The following is a 22,532-nucleotide window of genomic DNA, read 5'->3' as shown; positions in this document are numbered from 1 at the left end:
TCCTCCCTCCTCCCTTCTCCCCTCCTCCCACTTTTCTCCTTTCCTTTGCAGCAAAATTCCTGGAAAGCCCTTGCTGCCTCTAGGTCTGTGGTGCGCCAGGCCCCTCCCAGACACCAGCGGGAGGTGGCAGCCTCCTGAGCGCAGGGCGGGCCTTGCCTCCAGCAGGGTTGTGAAGAGCCCAGGCTTATTTTCCGGGAAGGCCTCGCTGCCTTGTGGGGGAATGGGGTGGAGGCGGCAGGCACGGCAGCCCCTGTGGGACTTGGTCTGAGGCCAAGCAGGCGCCGTCTGTGGGCAGGAGGGGCAGGTGAGGGCCCGGACGGCTGAGGGGGGTGTGGCCCACTGTGCCTGCAGGTCAACGGGCAGTGAAGTCACCTCAGCTTCCAGCTGGGCGCTGGCGAGGACAGGTGCAATGACAGCTCTGTCCACACTCAGTTCTTTAATAATGACCCCGAACAGGAAGTGCTCGAAGGAGGGCAGAGGTCAGCCTGGGAGGAAGGAGGGAGGCTGGCCCTGCCCCATCGCTCCCAGCCACCATTCACCAACGGGGCCAGAAGTCTTGAGGGCAGGAACTCTGCAGGGAGAGGGCAGCGCCTCCGTCGCCTGTGTCGGGGTTCATCCGTCCTCCCAGTTTACGGAAGTGGGCGAGGTGCCCTGAGCCAGGTCCACGCAGGTCCTGGGGGGCCAGAGCCTGGGGGACACCACGTCCCTTCTGCTATGTGTGCAGAGTGAGTGGCGGGTGGCGGGCGGCGGGGCTCCAAGGAAAGGCGACCCTGGAGGCGGCTATCTCGGAGTGCGGCTGAGGGGCCAGCTCCTCAGAGGGGGCGCCTCTGCCCTGAGCAGCGTCCAGGCCCCTGGTCCTAGGAGCTGAGACAAGCGCTGGGGTGGAGGTGCGCAGAGCACAGAGGAGGGCACCAACGAGAGAGGTGATCTCGGGGCAGGGAGGGGCACGAGGACCCCATGCCTGACGGCAACCTGGACAACCCGGCCTCTGGAACCAGCCCCGTGCAGGGCGGGACTTTGGGTGCCTGCCAGACCTTGTCCCGGCCTGGCAGCAGCTCCCGAGGGGGTCTGGGGTGCCAGGGAAGTCCCCACCATGTCCTGGCAGCCTCACCCCTCGCTGGCTTCTCTGCCCTGCCCTGCCCCTCTCCCACCCTCTCCCCCTTTCCCCCCCCGCACCCATCCCCCTGCCCCCTCCCCCTCCCCGCCTTTCCCACTCTGCCCCCCCGCCCCCTCCCCCTCCCTGCCTTTCCCACTCTGCCCCACCCTGCCTCTTCACGGCTTCACCTTTCCTGGTCCTCTTACCCGCTGCGCTACACACAACCCACCCCCCAGCCCCCACCTCCGCCTCCGGGGCTTTGGGCGTCTGAGCCCACGTGGGGCAGACTGTGGTGATGGGGCCTGGTGGGAGAGGGTGTTGGGTTCAGAGGCGCCCCAAGAGTGAGGAGAGGCAGGTGGCAGGAGAGCCCTGCTAAGGCCAGCAGCTCCTGGGCACCCCACGGCTTACACCCTCCCCTGGGGCAGAGGGCGATGGGGTTAGGGGCCAGCCACTGCCTGCAGAGAACCCAGGCCTTGCCTCCCAGTGCTCTTCCCTGGCACGCACCCCCCATCCTGTATCCTTCTGGGGTCCCTGCCCTGAGGCCTGTCCTTTCCTCCCCAGCTCCGGGAGGAGCGTCGCTGCCTGGGCAGGTTTGGGGTGGGCTTGAGGGAGGGTGACACAGAAACGTGCCCCACCTGGCTTCTGGCTTTCTGGGCCTCTGCCTCTCTTCACTTTGCTAGAAGAAGCCGTGACTGCCGGGATCCAGGCGTTACTTTGGGGGTGGGGAGTGTTTTCCGTGCAGGCGGGGAGCCCGCGCTTTGGCCAGTGCTTAATGCCCATGGAAGCCTGGCACAAAGAGATTCACACCCTCCACCCACCATGGTCCCAGAGAGCCTGATGGCAACGCCTGACCTCAGGAATAGGAGACCAACAAAATACACTTCCTTGGCTCGGTGCGGTGTCTCACGCCTGTCATCCCAGCACTTTGGGAGGCCGAGGCAGGCGGATCACATGAGGTCAGGAGTTGGAGACCAGCCTGAGCAACGTGGTGAAACCCCGTCTCTACCAAAAATACAAAAATCAGCTGGGCGTGGTGGCATGCCCCTGTAATCTCAGCTACTTAGGAGGCTGAGGCAGGAGAATAGCTTGAACCTGGGAAGCAGAGGTTGCAGTGAGCCAAGATCACGACACTGCACTCCAGCTTGGGGGAGGGACAGAGCAAGAATCCATCTAAAATAAATTTTAAAAAATACACTTTCTCCCAAAGGTGCCAGCCCAGAGGGCCTGAGGGCCTTGCAGTGGAAGGTGAGTGTCATGCGCGTCTGTGACAGTGGGGAGAGTGGGATGCGGGGGACCCACCAGACCTCTAGGGCAGTTTTCTCCCACCATCGCTTTCTCCCTCCACAATAGAGGGCACAGGGGGCATCATGGGGCACTGGCTGTGGCCGGCCAGACACCCGTTCCCACCTGAGTGATGCACGACTTTCCTCAATCACTTTTGCCAGCTGGAGACACCCAGCCAGCAACACCCTTGCCCTGCCTCGGTCCTCGACTTCAGGGCTGGCTCAGGCCCAGCGCCATTTCTGCCACAGAGGGCAGAGGGCAGAGGGCCACAGTGTCACAGCCTTCTCTGTACCACGTTCGGTGGGCCCCATGCTCTTGTACTGCATCCAAGAAGAATGAGGATCTGTTGACAATCAGATAGTGAGGAGGGGCTGGGTGCAGTGGCTCAGGCCTGGGAGGCTGAGGTGGGAGGATCACTTGAGGTCAAGAGTTCGAGACCAGCCTGACCAACATGGTGAAACTCTGTCTCTACTGAAAAAAAAAAAAAAAAAAAAAGCCAGGTGTGGTGGCGTGTACCTGTAATTCCAGCTACTCAGGAGGCTGAGGCAAGAGAATCACTTGAACCTGGGACATGGAGGTTGCAGTGAGCTGAGATCATGCTACTGCACTCCAGCCTGGGTGACAGAGTGAGACTCCGTCTCAAAAAATAAAACAAATTAAAATACAAATAAAAAATTACCCTGGGGTGGCAGGCGCCTGTAGTCTCAGCTACTCGGGAGGCTGAAGTAAAATTAGTTGAACCCAGGAGGTGGTTACGGTGAGTCGAAATTGCGCCACTGCCCTCCAGCCTCTGTGACAGAGTTAGACTCTGTCTCCAGACAAACAACCCCAGAACACCCCAATAAAGAGTGAGGAGGGTGGAGAACAATTTTATTGAGCAATGGAGTAGCTGTCAGCGGAGGGGATGATGCTGAGGCAGTTTCTCTCCCAATGTGGCTGAGTCCTGGGCTGTCATGGACTCAGAACAGGGGAGGGCGTGCTGATTGGTTTGTGGGCATGCAGAGAGAGGCTAAAGCAAAGGCACCACTGAAAGGTGGGCATAACGGTGTAGAAAGCCAATTATGTCGGGTAGGCATATGTAAAATAGGTGAAGGGTGGGGACAAATCAGAGGAAAGCGCGCCAGACAGGAAGACAGGTTCTCAAGCCGGACTGAGATTTAACTTGTAGCTTGGCTTTCAGGCTGTCTTTGGCTTGGAGGTGGGGCTCCACTAGGGACCCACTCCTATCTGCGTAGGTGTTTGTCTGTCTCCTGCCGCTGTCGCGCTATCACGAGGGCCTGGGGCCTGGCTGCAGGCAGAATCCCCACCTGGCAAGGAAGGCGGCTGGAGGGGTCAGGGCTCCAGGGCCACACCCCTGAGGCGGGAGTGGCTGGGTCACTGGATGGGAGAAGCAGGGACTTCCGCAGGGCAATGAGATGGGGTTGGGGGTGGGGTGGAGGGGTGGTGGGGTCAGGGGAGTGGTGTTGGGGGGCGTGGGGTGCATAACTAGCCCACAAAAGGCCTGACATTCTGCGCACGTCCCCTGATAAAAGTCCGTTTAGCATGGCTACACTGCGTCTCATTAGTCCTCCCTCCCCCAACAGAGGCTAGTGCTTGGGGCAGCCTTCTGAGGTTGGGCTGGAGAGAAGTAGGGTGCTTTGGGGCCCAGGGCACACCTGGGGGAGTGTTGGGCAGGCGGAGAGCTGCCTGTGGATCCAGAGGGAAGAAGGCTGCTTAGGCTCTGGTGCAGAGAAAGCCTCTGCATAAGAAAAGAGCTGGAAGCTGGGTGTTGGGGAGGGGAGGAGAGCAGAGGGAGGTGGGATGGGGCAGAGAAAAATCTCCCATGGGGAAGGAGAGGGAGAGGTCCACCGCAACGGACAACAGGGATGGCTCACTCTCGGGGTTCATCTGTTTACTGGAGTCTGTGATGGGAATCCCACCCCACTCAGACCCACACTGGGCAGTGCTATGGGAAGGAGCTCCACGAGAAGGAAGGAGACGCCGAGAGAGAGTGGGCGGCCAACACCTGCAGACGCCGGTGGGAGAGACGGCCACGAAGCAGCTGGCCTAGGATGTGCAGTGCACTGCCCTTGGGAACACCAGTGTGCACAGCAGGTGGTATAGGTGACTCTGCTTCCCTTGGGAACACCAGTGTGCACAGCAGGTGGTATAGGTGACTCTGCTTCCCTTGGGAACACCAGTGTGCACAGCAGGTGGTATAGGTGACTCTGCTTCCCGCCAAGGTGCGTTGTTTTCACGTTTGCTGGTTTCACACGTGCCAGAGCTTTCAGTGTAACTGCGGGGACCGGTTTTAGCAAGTTAACTCTGACAGTGCTCACATCCCATTTGCAGTTTCACAACCCCAGAAAAAAAACCCACACACCTTGCCCCGTCTCAGCAAGTGGCTGGGCCTCTCCCACCACCCTAGTACCCAAGAATACATCAGTTGTCGCTGTGTCACAAATCACCCTAAAATGCAGTGGCTTGAGACCATATCCACTGATTTGCTGATAATTATGGGAGTTGGTAATTTAGGCTGTGTTCAGCTGAGATGGCTCAACTCTGGTCCCTGTGGTGCCATCTGGGTTCACTGGCTGGCAAGAGACAGTCAGCTGGCTGACATGTTGGGCAGATAACTGTTGGCAGGAGGGTCAGTGGTAGGAAACTGGAGTCTCAGCTCGAGCTGCTGTGCAAATCACCACAGAATCGGTGGCTTATGGCCCAGCACAGTGGCTCATGCCTGTACTACCAGCACTTTGGGAGGTCGAGGCAGGTGAATCACCTGAGGTCTGGAGTTCGAGACGAGCCTGGCCAACATGGTGAAACCCCATCTCTACTAAAAGTACAAAAATTAGACAGGTGTGGTGGCAGGTGCCTGTAGTCCCAGCTACTCAAGAGGCTAAGGCATGAGAATTGCTTGAACCGGAGGCAGAGGTTGAGTGAGCTGAGATCACACCATTGCACTCCAGTCTGGATGATGAGAGCAAAACTCCATCTCAAAAAAAAAAAAAAAAAAAAAAAAATCAGTGCCTTAGATAGTGAATATTTATCATAATTCTGAAGGCTGAAAGTCTGAGAGCAAAGTGCCAACCTGGCTGGGGTGTTGGTGAGGGTCCACTTCCTGGTTTCAGTGGGATGGGAATTCAGCACAGCTTGTTTCACAAGATACAGGTCACAAAGAACCCACTGAGACAGCAGGCTGCGGGAAAGGAGCCAGCCCAAACCCACCAACACCGAGACAGTGATGAAAGTGACCTCAGCCGGGCGCGGTGGCTCAAGCCTGTAATCCCAGCACTTTGGGAGGCCGAGACGGGCGGATCACGAGGTCAGGAGATCAAGACCATCCTGGCTAACCCGGTGAAACCCCGTCTCTACTAAAAAATACAAAAAAAAAAATTAGCCAGGCGAGGTGGCGGGTGCCTGTAGTCCCAGCTACTCGGGAGGCTGAGGCAGGAGAATGGCGTGAACCCGGGAGGTGGAGCTTGCAGTGAGCTGAGATCCGGCCACTGCACTCCAGCCTGGGCGACAGAGCGAGACTCCGCCTCAAAAAAAAAAAGAAAGTAGTGACCCCTATTCGTCCTCACAGCTCACTGTGCCCTACTTGCAACACGTTAGCATACTACAGGAAAGTCCCACCAGCACCGTGCTTGTTTACAAATGCCAGGGATCTTCTGCAAGTTATTCTATATGGTCTGAAAGGGGGAGGACAATCCGTTCTAGGAATTCTCCACCCCTTTCCTGGAAAACTCATGAGTAATCCACTGCTGGTTTAGCACATAATCAAGAAATAATTGCCGGGCGCGGTGGCTCAAGCCTGTAATCCCAGCACTTTGGGAGGCCCAGACGGGCGGATCACGAGGTCAGGAGATCGAGACCATCCTGGCTAACCCGGTGAAACCCCGTCTCTACTCAAAAATACAAAAACTAGCCGGGCGAGGTGGCGGGCGCCTCACTCTGTTGCCAGGCTGTAGTGCAGTGGCGTGATCTCGGCTCACTGCAACCTGTGCCTCCTGGGTTCAAGTGATTCTCCTGCCTCAGCCTCTGAAGTAACTAGGACTACAGGCACCTGCCACCATGCCCGGCTAATTTTTGTATGCTTAGTAGAGACGGTGTTTCACCATGTTGGCCAGGCTGGTCTCGATCTCTTGACCTTGTGATCTGCCCATTTTGGCCTCCCAAAGTGCTGGGATTACAGGTGTGAGCCACCTCACCTGGCCTTCCTTTACTTTCTTTTTTTTTTTTTTTTTTTTTTTTTTGAGATGGAGTCTGGCTCTGTCGCCCGGGCTGGAGTGCAGTGGCCGGATCTCAGCTCACTGCAAGCTCCGCCCCCCCAGTCTATGCCATTCTCCTGCCTCAGCCTCCCGAGTAGCTGGGACTACAGGCGCCCGCCGCCTCGCCCGGCTAGTTTTTTGTATTTTTTTAGTAGAGACGGGGTTTCACCGTGTTCGCCAGGATGGTCTCGATCTCCTGACCTCGTGATCCGCCCGTCTCGGCCTCCCAAAGTGCTGGGATTACAGGCTTGAGCCACCGCGCCCGGCCTCCTTTACTTTCTTAATAAACTTGCTTTCATTTTCCTCTACAGGCTTGCTCTTAAATTCTTTCCTGTGGCCGGGTGCTGTGGCTCATGCCTGTAATCCCAGCACTTTGCGAGGCCAAGGCAGGCGGATAATAAGGTCAGGAGTTTGAAACCAGCCTGACCAACATGGTGAAACCCTGTCTTTACTAAAAATACACAAACTAGCCAGGTGTGGTAGCGTGCGCCTGTAGTCCCGGCTACTCTGGAGGCTGAGGCAGGAGAATCACTTGAACCCAGGAAGCGGAGGTTGCAGTGAGCCAAGATTGTGCCACTGCACTCCAGCCTGGGCAACAAGGGCAAAACTCTGTCTCAAAAAAAAAAAAATTCTTTCCTGTGTGAAGCCAAGAACCCGTGTAGCCTCCCGGGCTGAGCCCCAATTTGGGGATTTGCCCTGTGACACGCAGACACACAGTCAGCTGTCTTCTTTGCTTTTCTTTCTTTCTCTTTCTCTCTTGCTTTCTTTTTTTGCGACAGGATCTTGCTTGGTTACCCAGGCTGGAGTGCAGTGGTGCGATCATAGCTCATTGCAGCCTCAACCTCCTGAGCTCAACCAATCCCCACACCTCTGCCTGACTAGTAGCTGGGACTACAGGCACGCACCGCCATGCCCAGCTGACTTTTGGTATTTTTTTGTAGAGACGGGGTTTCACTAGGTTACCCAGGCTGGTCTTGAACTCCTGGGCTCAAGTGATCTGCCTGTCTGGATCTCCCAAAGTGCTGGGATTCCAGGCAGGAGCCACTGTTCCTGGCCCAGCTGTCATCTTGCTGTGTCATCACATGGTGGATGTTACATATAAAGTTTCGGTGATACAAAAGAAATAGCACTCAACGCGGTGGCTCACGCCTGTAATCCCAGCACTTTGGGAGGCTGAGATGGGCAGATCACGAGGTCAGGAGATCGAGACCATCCTGGTTAACCCGGTGAAACCCCGTCTCTACTAAAAAATACAAAAAACTAGCTGGGCGAGGTGGCGGGCGCCTGTAGTCCCAGCTACTCGGGAGGCTGAGGCAGGAGAATGGCATGAACCCAGGAGGCGGAGCTTGCAGTGAGCTGAGATCCGGCCACTGCACTCCAGGCTGGGCCACAGAGCGAGACTCCATCTCAAAAAAAAAAAAAAGAAATAGCACTCGAATATAAAATTTTCTTTTTTAATTCTCAGCAAGGCAAGGTACTTCTACAGAAGGGCGTGCCCTTACAGATGGAGCAATGGTGAGCGTACACCTAGACAAGGGAGGGGAAGGGGTTCTTATCCCTGAGGCATGTGGCCCCTGATGCTATGTCATTCCCCTGTTGGCTAGGGTTAGACCACACAGGCTAAACTAATTCCAATGCGCTAATTTAAAGAGAGTGACGAGGTGAGTGGTTTGGCTGGAAAAACGGTTATGACAGAGCAGGTAATCGGAATGAGTCAGGGTGGAGCAGGTAATCGGAATGAGTCAGGGTGGAGCAGGTAATTGAAAAATGTTGCTTTATGAGGAAGTTAAGTTTAAAAGTAGAAGGCAAATAATTCAACATACTGACATATTGATTCTTTGAAAAGAAATTTAGCACCCGGCTGGGCGCGGTGGCTCAAGCCTGTAATCCCAGCACTTTGGGAGGCTGAGACGGGCGGATCACGAGGTCAGGAGATCGAGACCATCCTGGCTAACACGGTGAAACCCCATCTCTACTAAAAAATACAAAAAACTAGCCGGGCGAGGTGGTGGGCGCCTGTGGTCCCAGCTACTCGGGAGGCTGAGGCAGGAGAATGGCGTAAACCCGGGAGGCAGAGCTTGCAGTGAGCTGAGATCCGGCCACTGCACTCCAGCCTGGGCGACAGAGCCAGACTCAGTCTCAAAAAAAAAAAAAAAAAAAAAAAAAAGAAATTTAGCACCCATATCTAACAGCGGAGAAAAGAGAGAGATAGTCTCTGGCTGCTTCTTTTTGTTTGAGATAAAGATCAGCTCTGTCACCCAGGCTGGAGTACAGTGGTATGATCTCGGCTCACTACAATCTTTGCCTCTCTGGTTCAAGCGATTCTCCTGCCTCAGCCTCACGAGTAGCTGGGATTACAGGTACCCGCCACCATGCCCGGCAATTTTTTTTTTTTTTTTTTTTTGAGATGGAGTCTTGCTCTGTCACCCAGGCTGGAATGCAATGGTGTGATCTCAGCTCACTGCAAGCTCCACTTCCTGGATTCAAGTGATTCTCTTGCCTCAGTCTCCCAGATAGCTGGGACTACAGGCATGTGCCACTATGCCTGGCTAATTTTTGTATTTTGAATAGAGATGGGGTTTCACCATGTTGGCCAGGCTGGTCTTGAACTCCTGACCTCAGGTGATCCACCTGCCTTGGGCCCTCCCAAAGTGCTGAGATTACATACAGGCGTGAGCCACTGCGCCCAGCCACACTGTCAGCTTTTTTTTCTTTTCTTTTTTTTTGAGAGAGAGTCTTGCTCTGTCACCTAGGCTGGAGTGCAGTGACGCCATCTCAGCTCACTGCAACCTCCGCCTCCTGGGTGCAAGCGAGTCTCCTGCCTCAGTCACTCGAGTAGCTGGGACTAAAGATGCGTGCCACCATACTTGGCTGATTTTTGTATTTTTAGTAGAGATAGGGTTTCACTATGTTGGCCAGGCTAGTCTCGAAGTCCTGACCTTGACCTTGTGATCTGCCCACCTCGGCCTCCCAAAGTGCTGGGATTACAGGTGTGAGCCACTGCGCCCAGCCTCTGTAATTTTTTTTTTTTTTTTTGACATGGAGTTTCGCTCCTGTTGCCCAGGCTGGAGTGCAATGACGTGATCTCGGCTCACAGCAACCTCTGCTTCCTGTGTTCAAGCGATTCTCCTGCCTCAGCCTCCTGAGTAGCTGGGATTACAGGTGTGTGCCACCACGCCCAGCTAATTTTTTTGTATTTTTAGTAGAGATGGGGTTTCACCATGTTGGTCAGGCCAGTCTCGAACTCCTGACCTCATGATCCACCTGCTTCGGCCTCCCAAAGTGCTGGGATTACAGGTGTGAGCCACTGCGCCCGTCTTATCTGCTTCTTATAGGGCACTAGTCCCATTCACGAGGGCTCCACTCTCATGACCTAACCACCTTCTAGAGGCCCCACTTCCTGATACTATCACACTGACAGTTTGGATTTGAACAGATGAAGTTAGCATGTGGGGGCGCAAACATTTCATTCTCAATGCTCTGCATGTGCTGGGCACAGTCCGGCAGGCCACCCCCGGCTATCACAAGGTAGTGGTCACAACAGTCTCAAGGGAGACAAGACAGGGCTAGTCCACGGCACAAGTGCTCATCAAGCCTCCTGGTGGGAAATTTCATCCCATTCATTCTCAGAGTCCTCTCATGGTCACCCAAGTCCTGGCACATAAGTCACTCCAGAGTCACCCACAGGCTTGTCTCCAGGCCACTTGCAGTCTGCCTGGAGGGATAGAGGCAGAGACTCTAGCGAAATGATCAGCTGGGAGAGTTGCAGTGGGAGCGAAGGAAGAGGAGGGAGGAGGGAGGATAGACAGGACTGGGTGGTGCTTGGATGGAGTCTGCAAGGCAGCAGGAAGCAAAGATGGTTTCACATGGATTCCGCCTCTCCTAGATCCATCTGGGCTAGGTGGGACTCCTGGCTGGGGCTCCCATGGCCTGAGTCGGCCTGTTCTACTGCCTTGACTTCCCAGCCTCCATTCGCCCTTCTGCTTGGGGAGCCAGCCCTCTGCAGCCAGCAAGCTGCCTTTGCCACTGCCACTGCAGAAGCCCTCACAGTGCCCATCACTGTGTGGGGGGTGGAGTCACACTAGCCTGGCTAGTGCTGGCCTTAGGAGCAGGACAGAGGCAGGCTGGGTGGAGGCCATGGATTGCGTCCTTACCTACGTGCACAGGTGTCTCTTCAGAGGCACCATGCACGGGAGTCCTCTGCATCACTGTTGCCATGTGTTTCATGTCTACATATGTTAGAAACCTCAATATCTTATTTTTGCTGCAGCTCCTTGTGTTTTACAGAAAACAAAGAGAAAAAATTTTCGTTTTCTAACATACTTCTCATTTCCTACACTCTTTCTTCTTGTAGATCTGAGTCTCCATATTGTATCCTCTTCAGCCTGAAGAAATTTCTTCTTTTATTTTTATTTTTTTGAGATAGAGTTTCACTCTTGTCGCCCAGGCTGGAGTGCAGTGGTGCCATCTTGGCTCACTGCAACCTCAGCTTCCCGGGTTCAAGTGATTCTCCTGCCTCAGCCTCCTGAGTAGCTGGGATTACAGGCATCCCCCACCGCATCCAGCTAATTTTTGTATTTTTATTTTTTATTTTTATTTTTATTTTTATTTTTTTTGAGACGGAGTCTCGCTCTGTAGCCCAGGCTGGAGTGCAGTGGCCGGATCTCAGCTCACTGCAAGCTCCGCCTCCCGGGTTCACGCCATTCTCCGGCCTCAGCCTCCCGAGTAGCTGGGACTACAGGCGCTGCCACCTCGCCTGGCTATTTTTTGTATTTCTTTTTTTTTTTTTTTTTTTTTTTTTGAGACGGAGTCTCGCTCTGTTGCGTAGGCTGGAGTGCAGTGGCCAGATCTCGGCTCACTGCAAGCTCCGCCTCCTGGGTTCACGCCATTCTCCTGCCTCAGCCTCCCGAGTAGCTGGGACTACAGGCGCCCGCCACCTCGCCCGGCTAGTTTTTTTTTTTTTTGTACTTTTTAGTAGAGATGGGGTTTCACCGTGTTCGCCAGGATGGTCTCGATCTCCTGACCTTGTGATCCGCCCGTCTCGGCCTCCCAAAGTGCTGGGATTACAGGCTTGAGCCACCGTGCCCGGCCTATTTTTTGTATTTCTTAGTAGAGACGGGGTTTCACCGTGTTAGCCAGGATGGTCTCGATCTCCTGACCTCGTGATCCGCCCATCTCGGCCTCCCAAAGTGCTGGGATTACAGGCTTGAGCCACCGCGCCCGGCCAATTTTTGTATTTTTAATAGAGAAAGGGTTTCACCATGTTGGTCTGGCTCGTCTCAAACTCCTGACCTCAGGGGATCCACCCACCTCAGCCTCCCAAAGTGGTGGGATTACAGGTGTGAGCCCCTGCAACCAGCCTGAAGAACTTTCTTTTTTTTTTTTTGAGACAGAGTCTCGCTCTGTCGCCCAGGCTGGAGTGCTGTGGCCGGATCTCAGCTCACTGCAAGCTCCGCCTCCCAGGTTCCCGCCATTCTCCTGCCTCAGCCTCCCGAGTAGCTGGGACTACAGGCGCCCGCCACCTCGCCCGGCTAGTTTTTTGTATTTTTTAGTAGAGACGGGGTTTCACCGTGTTAGCCAGGATGGTCTCGATCTCCTGACCTCCTGATCCGCCCGTCTCGGCCTCCCAAAGTGCTGGGATTACAGGCTTGAGCCACCGCGCCCGGCCAGAACTTTGTTTCTTTTCTTTTTCTTTTTTTTTTTTGGAGACGGAGTCTCACTCTGTTGCCCAGGCTGGAGTGCAGTGGCGCGATCTTGGCTCACTGCAACCTTCGCCTCCCAGGTTCAAGTGATTCTCCTGTCTCAGCCTCTCGAGTGGCTGGGACTACAGGCATGTGCCACCACACCCAGCTAATTTTTTTGTATTTTTAGTAGATGGGGGTTTCACCATGTTGGTCAGGCTGGTCTTGAACTCCTTACCTCATGATCCACCCGCCTTGGCCTCCCAAAGTGCTGGGATTACAGGTGTGAGCCACTGTGCCTGGTCTTGAAGAACTTTAACATTGCTTATTCCTTATTCATTGTTGTAAAATACATACAGCATAGAAGTGGTCATTTTAGCCTTTTTTTTTTTTTTTTTTTTTTTTTTTTTTTTTTTTTTTTGAGATGGAGTCTTGTCTCCCAGGCTGGAGTGCAGTGGCACAATCTTGGCTCATTGCTCATTGCAACCTACGCCTCCCGGCTTCAAGCAATTCTCCTGCCTCAGCCTCCTGAGTAGCTGGGATTACAGGCACCTGCCACCACGCCCTGCTAGTTTTTGTATTTTTAGTAGAGACGGGGTTTCGCCATGTTGGCCAGGCTGGTCTTGATCTCTTGACCTCGTGATCCGCCCGCCTTGGCCACCCAAAGTCCAAAGTGCTGGGATTACAGGCTTGAGCCACCCCGCCCAGCCTAGCCTTTTTTATTTGTTTTTTTGAGATAGAGTCTCACTCTGTCGCCCAGGCTGGAGTGCAGTGGCGCGAACTGGGCTCACTGCAAGCTCTGCCTCCCGGGTTCACGCCAGTCTCCTGTCTCAGCCTCCTGAGTAACTGGGACTACAGGCGCTTGCCACAATGCCTGGCTAATTTTTGTATTTTTAGTAGAGACAAGGTTTCATCATGTTAGCCAGGGTGGTTTCCATCTCCTGGCCTCGTGATCTGCTCACCTTGGCCTCCCAAAGTGCTGGGATTACAGGTGTGAGCCACCGCGCCTGGCCCAGCCTAGCCATTTTAACGTGTATAATTCAGTGGCATTATTACACCACAATTTTGTGTAACCATCACCACTACTTTCAAAACTTTTTCGTCACTCCAAACAGAAACCCTATACCCATTAAGCAACACTTCTCCATTCCTCCTTATCCCAGCCACTGAACCTCTAATCTACCTTCTGTCTCTAGGAATCTGTATTCTAGATACTGTATGGAAGTGGAATCACACAAGATTTGTCTTTTTGTGACTGGCTTATTTTACATAGCATAATGTTTTCAAGGTTTATCCATGGTGTATCCTGTGTTAGAATTTCCTTCCTTTTTTTCTTTTCTTTCTTCTCTTTTTTGAGACAAAGTCTAGCTCTGTCGCCCAGGTTGGAGTGCAGTGGCTCGATCTCGGCTCACTGCAACCTCCGCCTCCTGGGTTCAAGTGATTCTTCTGCCTCAGCCTCCTGAGTAGCGGGGACTACAGGTGCGCACCACCATCCCCGGCTAATTTTTTGTATTTTTAGCAGAGACGCGGTTTCACCATGTTGACCACACTGGTCTCCAACTCCTGACCTCGTGATCCGCCTGCCTCAGCCTCCCAAAGTGCTAGGATTACAGGCGTGAGCCACCGCACCCGGCCGAATTTCCTTCCTTTTTAAGGCTGAAAAATATTTCATTGTTTGTATGGACCACATTTTGTTTATCATTCCATCCACCCATGGACACTTGGGTTGTTTCTGTCTTTTGGCTATTGTGAAAAATGCTGCAGTGAACATGGGGGCACAAATATGTTTGAGTCTCTGATTTACATTCTTTTGGGAATATAGGCAGAAGTAGGGTTGCTGGATCATACGGTAGTTCCGTTTTTGTTTTCTCCTAGAAAGGCAGATTGCCACATGCAGCGCCTCATTTGGATGTGTCTGGAATCTTGGAAGCTTGACTACCCTACATTCTCCTACAAATGGACCTTGAGAGCTTGTTTGGAGGTTCTAGCAGGGGAGCCCAACTCCTCTCTTGGGTACAGTCGTCCCCTTCGATTGAGCCGCAGCTTTGGGAGGGACGCACATGAAACAGTGAGGAAGGAAGGGGACACTGACCTAGCCAACCAGATCAGCCGAATCAACCCTGGCAATCAGTGGGATGACAGGTGTCGCAGCCAGATCGCCCTCATATCCGGTAGTTCTACTTTTAACCTTTTGTGGAATCTCCATAGTCTTCTGCGGTGCTGCGCCATTTACATTCCCACCAACTGCGCACTTGTACATGTTTCCACTGACGAACCAAAAACTTTCATGTTGCCGGGCGCGGTGGCTCAAGCCTGTAATCCCAGCACTTTGGGAGGCCGCGATGGGCGGATCACGAGGTCAGGAGATCGAGACCATCCTGGCTGACACGGTGAAACCCCGTCTCTACTAAAAAATACAAAAAAACTAGCCGGGCGAGGTGGCGGGCGCCTGTAGTCCCAGCTACTCGGGAGGCTGAGGCAGGAGAATGGCGTGAACCCGGGAGGCGGAGCTTGCAGTGAGCCTAGATCACGCCACTGCACTCCAGCCTGGGTGGCAGAGCGAGACTCTGTCTCAAAAAAAAAAAAAAAAACAAAAAAACAAAAAACTTTCATGTTTTCAGAGGTTCAACATGTCTATCCAGGGAAACTTGCTCTCCGATGTCTTCTCCTCTGGCCACAGTAAGAGGTTTCACAGACCCTCGTGGGTCAAGAGTAACTGTTAACTGGCCCTTCTCCCATGGGGTCCCCCCGTAGACCTCCAACTCTCAACTGGGGCGAAATGAAACGCAGGGACTGTGGGAAGGAACTGCGGTATGGGCTGGGAGGGCCCCAGGTCTCGCCCCTCGCCCAGTCTCCCAAGGGGACCCGATCCCGGACTGCACAAGCTGGGCCGCGCGGCCTCCCAGCACCCGAACCGCCCCTTCCCAGCGGCAACCAGGCTACTTCCCGACGCTCACTAGTGACGTCCCCGACTCGCTCTGCGCGTGCGCGGCTCCGCCTCTTCGCTGCCGTTGCCAGGGCGACGGCGGGTCGTCTGCGGCCGGCAGACATCCGGGCCTGCTCCCCGCGGCTCCGCCCGGGCCCGCTCTGCCCCGCCAGCGGCAAAAAGGTCGCGTAGCGATGACGTCGCGGGGGCTTGGCCGGGCGTCGCGGACTTGGGAGATGGAGGAAAAGGAGATATTACGGCGGCAGATCCGTCTCCTGCAGGGTAGGTCCGGCCGGGGCCAGGACGCGAGTCCCCTTCTTTCCCCCTCACCTCGCGGCCGGTCTCTGTCCGCCTCGTCGAAGGGGTCGCTCACCACCCGCGTGTTCCTGGTGGCGGCTGGTGTGGGGAACGGTAGGGTCCGCCAGGACTTGTGGGCCGGCTCAGGGCCGGGGTCAGTCCCCGGCTCCAGCTTTGTGGAGGGAGCGGTGCCGGCCCTGCGGGGGCTGCAGAGGGTGGAGGCAGGGCCATCGCTTAGTAACCCGCGGGAGGCGGCGGCCCTCCCCACCTCGGCGCCCACCCTCGCTCCCCGCGCCCCACTGCGGGACTGGGACTGGTTCATGGGTCATTTCGGCAGAGCAGGCTCCGGGCGCACGCGGGTTCTTTTCTTGACGCCCATTTTTTTTTTGTTTGTTTTGTTTTTTTGAGACAGAGTGTTGCTGTTACCCAGGCCGGGGTGCAGTGACGCTATCTCGGCTCGCTGCAACCGCCGCATCCCGGGTTCAAGCGATTCTCCTGCCTCAGCCTCCCGAGTCGGTGGGATTACAGATATGCGCCACAACGCCCGGCTGATTTTTGTATTTTGAGTAGAGACGGGGTTTCACCATGTTGGCCAGGTTGGTCTCTAACTCGCGACCTCAGGTAATCCACCCACCTGGGCTTCCCAAACTGCTGGGATTACAGGCATGAGCCACCGCTCCCAGCCTCGACGCCCAGTTTTGACGCCTCTTTTCTCCAAACAGTCACACTTCCCTTGCATTTCAGGCGCAGACTCAACAGGCTTCCGCTTCCACACTTAAACAGTAAAAAACCCAAATTGGTGTTTCTAAACTTAAAAAAAAAAAATCCATGTACGGACGCAATGGCCCACGCCTGTAATCCCAGCACTTTGGGAGGCCATGGCAGGAGGATGGCTTGAGCCCGGGAGTTTGAGACCATCCAGGGCAACATGACGAGACCCCGTCTCTACAGAAAATTTTTTAAAAATGAAATGGGCGTGGTGGCTTGCGCCTGTAGTCCCAGCTACTCAGAGGTGGAAGGTTCGCTTGTGCCCAGGAGGTCCCGGCTGCAGTGAGCTGTGATTGGGCCACTGCACTCCAGCCTGGGCAACAGAGATAAGCCAAATAAAATAAATAAAAAAAGCCAAATAACATCTCAAATAAAAAGCCAAAACCAACCAAACAAAAAAAACTAACAAAAATTAAAACTCCTTTTGGCTTTTACTCTCACAAAGGGAACACTTAAGGATTGGGAAAGTGTGTATGGATAAGAGGCCAGGTGGACTGCCTCCCACTTGGGGACACTTCTTGGGCTCCCATCACACCTGCTCTGGCGTGTCACCACGTCTGGACATGGCTTTCTGTGTCCCCAGGGGCAGGGCCTGTGGTGGGGGAATGCTGATGACTGGGAGGCTGACTGCTGCTAGTTTGCTGGTTGAGTTGGAGCACTCCTGGCTGCTGCTGCCCTTGCTTGTGTTCCTGGCCCTCCTGCACTGGGATAGCTATCCAGGGACTTATTTGGAAAGTCCTGTGATTGTGTCAGTTTACTGCAGTAGGACTCTAGCCCATTGCTCTCTCCTCTTCTGCAGGGAAGACTGTGACGTCTGGCAGGGCAATGGTCTCTGCTCCTAGTATTCTTTTTTCCTGTTGTCAGGCATGGCGTCCTCAGGAGTGTCAGTTCTGTTACCCTTAGTGGAGTGACTCCTTTCCATCTGTAGGCAAGCCAGAGGGCCTGCGCGGCCGACTTGTCCCCTGTGATTCAAACAGTGCAGAGGGGATCGTTGTGATTCTCTTCAGACTGAGTGATACTTCTCATCAAACGACTGTGGACTCAGTAGACCAGCAAATAAGGGTTGTACCACATGGTTCATTTTTGTGTTAAGCAGGTGGAAGTAGGATTGAAGTGGAGCTGTTGGAGAAAAGGCTCATAGAAGTGACAGGCCCAGGTGACGCGGACTGAGTTGTCAGTGAGTCCCAGGTGCTGGGGGCTGTGCCTCCTGAAACCAGCAGGGGCTCAGAAGTGAGATGAGATCTGGGGGTATCTTGCCAGCTGATGCCCTTCCAGGGTAGTCATGATTGTTACGGTTACCCTCTGGCTAACTGAGCCTGTGGTTCTGTCTTCTCAGGTCTAATTGATGACTACAAAACCCTCCATGGCAATGCCCCAGCCCCTGGTACCCCAACAGCTTCTGGGTGGCAGCCACCCACTTACCACAGTGGCAGGGCCTTCAGTGCCCGCTACCCTCGTCCAAGCCGGAGGGGCTACTCCTCACACCATGGGCCTTCGTGGCGCAAGAAATACTCCCTCGTGAATCGGCCCCCGGGACCCTCAGAACCACCTGCCGACCCTGCTGTGCGGCCGTTGCACGGGGCCCGGGGGGGCCAGGCTCCTGTCCCGCAGCAGCACATCCTTGGGAGACAGGTCCAGCTCAATCAAGGTCAGAACGTGGTCATCAAAGTTAAACCACCATCAAAGTCTGGCTCTGCCAGTGCTTCAGGGGCCCAGCGGGGCTCTTTGGAAGAATATGAGGACACCCCCTGGAGTGACCAAAGGCCCCGGGAAGGTGAAGGTGAGCCCCCTCGGGGACAGCTGCAGCCCTCAAGACCAGCAAGAATCAGGGGGACCTGCAATGTGGAAGATCCTCTTCTGGTCTGCCAGAAGGAGGCCGGTAAGCCCAGGGTGGTGAAATCAGTGGGCAGTGTGGGCGACAGCCCCCGGGAGCCCCGCCGGACAGTCAGCGAGAGCATGATTGCCATCAAGGCGAGCTTCCCATCCTCCGCTCTGCCCCCACGCACTGGCGTGGCCCCCGGCCGGAAGCTGGGTTCTCATTCCGTGGCCAGCTGTGCTCCACAGCTCCTTGGGGACAGGAGAGTAGATGCTGGCCACGCAGATCAGCCAGTTCCGTCAGGCTCAGTGGTGGGCCCAGCCAGACTGGCCTCAGGACCCAGGCAGGCCCGGGAGGCCTCGCTGGTTGTGACCTGTCGAACTAACAAGTTCCGGAAAAACAACTACAAATGGGTGGCTGCCTCCGCGAAGAGTCCCCGGGCTGCTCGGAGGGCCCTCAGTCCCAGAGTGGCTGCAGAGAATGTGTGCAAGGTCCCTGCTGGCACGGCAAACAAGGTGGAGAAGCCGCAGCTCATAGCTGACCCAGAGCCCAAGCCCAGGAAGCCAGCCACGTCCTCCAAGCCAGGGTCTGCCCCCAGCAAGTACAAGTGGAAGGCCTCCAGCCCCTCTGCCTCCTCCTCTTCCTCCTTCCGTTGGCAGTCAGAGGCCGGCAGCAAGGACCATGCCTCCCAGCTCTCCCCAGTCCTGTCTAGGTCCCCGCCGGGGGACAGGCCAGCCGTAGGACTCAGTGGCTTGAAGCCCGTCTCTGGGGAGACCCCACTTTCGGCTTACAAAGTGAAGAGCCGCACCAAGATCATCCGGAGGCGGGGCAGTACAAGGTGGGCATCTCGGCCGGCTGCGGTGGAGTGTGAGGGGCTGTGAGGAGGGTTTGTTTGGCACCCCGATGGATCTTCTGAGCTCAGAGCTTTGCCTGCAGTTGGGTTCACGTTTCCAGCAAGAAATGAGGCAGGAAGTGCTGCTGTGGTGGTTTGGGATAGCCTGGGGCACAGAGTGAGGGGGCAGGTTTCCCATCCCTCATGCTGCTGGCAAGCCCATGCTTTCTCCCGCTGGTGAGAGACAGCAGCTTCCAATCCAGTTGCACAGGGTTCACAGAGGGAAGGCTTTGGGCCAGGCCAGGCGCAGGGGGAGTAGCTCCCAGGGACCAGCCCAGGGTCCATGTGTCCCCAGGGGGATGGTGAGACAGTGAGAGCAGGTGTCTGCCCCTGGCCTGGAGCTGCCAGCCACATTTCTGTGCTGGGAGGTGGACCAGGGCTCTGGGCCCTGCCAGGGGTGTCTGGTGTTTCCTTCCTGCCCTGTGTCTAGGGCTAGGGCTTGAGACCTGGCCTTTGCTGGCCCCCAGGCTGAGGACTGCTCCTGCTGGGCTGATGGGCGGGGGCCAGGAGCTGCTGGTAGGCGGGAGCCTCCTTGGGCGTTCCTGGCTTTGGGCTCTGTGGCCTGCCTCGCAGAGTGCTGAGGCTGCGGTTGGCCTCTGGTCCCAGGGCGACCAGATTGGTGTTAGGTCCCGGCCCCCTTGGCTAGGCAGCCAGGCGGAGTCACTCACTTGCTTGGCACACTTCTCTCCCAGCCTCCACCTTTGCAGACTTGTGATGAGACTGAGAGATGGTGTCATGGCGCAGTGCTTGGTTTGGGCTCAGGGACTCCATCAGGTTGGCAGCTAAGGTGGCAGCTGCACCTGCTGGGCAGAGGGTGGAGGTCCTGCCTTCGTCATCAGACACAGTGGCGTGCACTGTCTTGGAAGGCACCTCCTTGCTGCGCACCCCTGCTGTCTGGTCTAGGTCGCTGGCTCGTGTAGCTCATTCTCTCTGGCCCTGCTCCCCGAGACAGGTGCTGTCTTGAGGCACATGGGCACCTGGCTCCCACTCCTGGCTGTTTCTCGGTGGCAGCTCTGCTCTAAACCATGCTGGCAGCTCCCTCTGTCCAGGAAGTGTGGAGAGGGAGTGCGGAGAAGCTGCCCCCTTACTGAGGGGCTCGGAAAGCCACGTGGGGCTGGTGGCCGCTCTCCTCAGGGATGTTCGCCCTTCCCTTTGCCCCATGCAGGGACTCCTCTGGCCTGGGTAGATGGGGAAGGGGTGGACGTGTGTGTGGGGACAGAGTGCTGAGGCCCGTCTGTTCTCCCTGGGAGCATGGTAGCCTGCCCTAGTTCTGGGGTCATCTGGGATTGTGGATCCAAGCCTGCCGCCTCAGCCTGGCTGTGGAGGGTGGGCAGAGCTGCCATGGGTTGAGGGAGGCAGGGTCCGGAAAGGACCCGATGTGGCTGGGTCCTGGCCTTCAGGAGCTGCTCCCATGCTCCTCGGGTCCTGGTGAGGAAGGGTAGGTGGGCAGAACCCCCAGGGCTTGTTGAGAGCTGCCTGTATTTTGTCTCCACAGCCTTCCTGGAGACAAGAAAGGCAGCCCCGCACCTGCCACCACCGCCAAGAGCCACCTCAGCCTCCGGCGGAGACAGGCCCTCCGGGGGAAGAGCAGCCCTGTCCTGAAGAAGACCCCCAACAAGGGCCTGGTACAGGTCACCACGCACCGACTGTGCCGCCTGCCTCCGAGCCGGGCCCACCTCACCACCAAGGAAGGTATGCTGGGAGCAGGGGCGCTGGGTACTGGGGCTGGGCATGCCTGCACTGGATCTGCTGGCCTGTTAGGAGCCATGGGCACCTTCCCTGCCTTATGCTGTTAGAGGCCCTGGCTGGGCGGGCACTGCCTGGCAGACGGTGGTGGTGGGCTGGCGGGTAGAGGAGAGGGCCCGGGTGCTGCGCCCTGCAGTCTGGGTGTGGGATGTGCTGCTAGGCAGGCGCTGTGGCCTCTTCTGTGTGTCTCTTGGTATGGACCCAGCTGCGTCCCTCCTGAGGGAGGAGGGGCGGCAGCTGCTGAGCCCTTAGGCAGGGATGAAGCACTCACTTGTGCTGTGCTGGGCACCCCCAGGCCTCTGCCTCCTCCAGGGCCCTTCTGTGCTCAGCTGGCTGGGGCTGCAGGTCTGCCTGCCCTGCCCTTTCTGAGTGTCACATGGTGCTGTGCGAGTGTTTTGAGCGGCCTGAAAGAATTGGTCTGGTCTCCCGCCGTACCACTCTGAGTGCACCTGGTCCTGCCTGGAGAGAAGTGGTCTGAGCTCCTGAGGGCCCCTGTGGTGGCCGGGGAAGGTCCCGGCCTGCAGAGAAGTGGTCTGAGCCCCTGTCGCGGCTGGGGAAGGCCCCGGCCTGGAGATTGTGGGGTGTAGCACCTTTGAGGTTGACCCCCACTGCGGTGATGGTGCCGACACACTGGGGGAGCAGCCTCCAGGCGGGCACGTGGTTGGGGGTATGTGGTGAGAGTCTAGCCCTTGGGTGTGGCACCCCCCAGACACTGTAAGGGTCAGCGTGGAGCCACGTTTGTCCGTGTGCACCTGGTCCCGTGTGACTCTGTGGCTCCCCTGGGCGCGTTAGGGCCATGGCTTCCTGAGCTCGTGTCTGTGACATCTGGAGAAGGTGGGGTGTTGGGGATTGAGCAGGCTTGGACCTGGGCACTCCGACTGGGGACTGGTGCTCAGAAATCTAGCCAAGGCTGGCGTGGTTGCTCACGCCTGTAATCCCAGCTCCTTGGGAGGCCAAGGTGGGAGGATCACTTGAGGCCAGGAGTTTGAGACCAGCCTGGCCAACATGGCAAAACCCCGTCTCTACCAAAAATACAAAAATTAGCTGGGCATGGCGGCACATGCCTGTAATTCCAGCTACTCGAGAGGCTGAGGCAGGAGAATTGCTCAAGCCTGGGAGGTTGCAGTGAGCTGAGATCGCGCCACTGCACTCCAGCCTGCAGCCTGGGCGACAGAACAAGACTCTCTCTAAAAAAAAAAGAAACCCATTCAAGCATACTATCATCTAGGGAGGCTTCAGAAGACTGTGGAAGGAGCTGGGCCTGGGCAGAGCCAAGAGTCATATGGGGGCTGCCACGGGAGGGCAGGGCGTGTGGTTCCAGATGGAGGACTGAATGGGGCGATGCAGCCGGGTGTTGTAGCACGGGGAAGGGGGGGCAGGCGAAAGTGAGGCTGGGGGCCCTGGTCGGCTGTCCCCTATTAGCAGACACCTGCTGCATGCCAGAACACGTGGATTTCATCCTGGTGACAGGGAGCAAGCAGAGACCCATGTGGTCCCTGGTGGCCACAGTGAGGTGGCCGGATGGGGGTTAGGTCGTGGGCTTGTCTGGGAGTGGATAGTAGGGTTGGCTTGGACAGTTGGCAGTGTCCCCTGGTCACCTGGGGAGGAGGGGTTGAGGAGGCGTCCAGCTCTGGGAGGCCAGGAGGGGCTGCTGAGCCCTAGGAGGCCGAGGCTTGCAGATGGCATGGTGGTTGGGGTGAGAGGCTCCCCACTCGGTGCAGGGTCAGCCCTGCTCACCTGGCCTGCTCCCTCTTCGGGCCTCTAGTAGAGTGGGGC

General features: G+C 56.3%; 1 protein-coding gene across 3 annotated transcripts in view; it reads left to right on the top strand.

The window, feature by feature from the left end:
* The first annotated feature begins 15,462 nt into the window (after positions 1 to 15,462).
* ZC3H3 (zinc finger CCCH-type containing 3) overlaps positions 15,463 to 22,532 on the top strand; it is a 102,244-nt gene continuing 95,174 nt past the window's right edge. For all 3 annotated transcript variants that reach the window (XM_065519759.1, XM_005564235.5, XM_065519758.1), the window contains exons 1-3: positions 15,463 to 15,519; positions 17,639 to 18,956; positions 20,506 to 20,702. In XM_065519759.1, the coding sequence (XP_065375831.1) occupies positions 15,474 to 15,519; positions 17,639 to 18,956; positions 20,506 to 20,702 (1,561 nt within the window). In that variant the 5' untranslated portion in view covers positions 15,463 to 15,473. The remainder of the gene's footprint in view (positions 15,520 to 17,638; positions 18,957 to 20,505; positions 20,703 to 22,532) is intronic.

Source organism: Macaca fascicularis, chromosome 8, assembly GCF_037993035.2.
Source record: "Macaca fascicularis isolate 582-1 chromosome 8, T2T-MFA8v1.1".
Lineage (NCBI taxonomy): Eukaryota > Metazoa > Chordata > Mammalia > Primates > Cercopithecidae > Macaca > Macaca fascicularis.
This window is presented reverse-complemented; position numbering and strand designations above follow the sequence as displayed.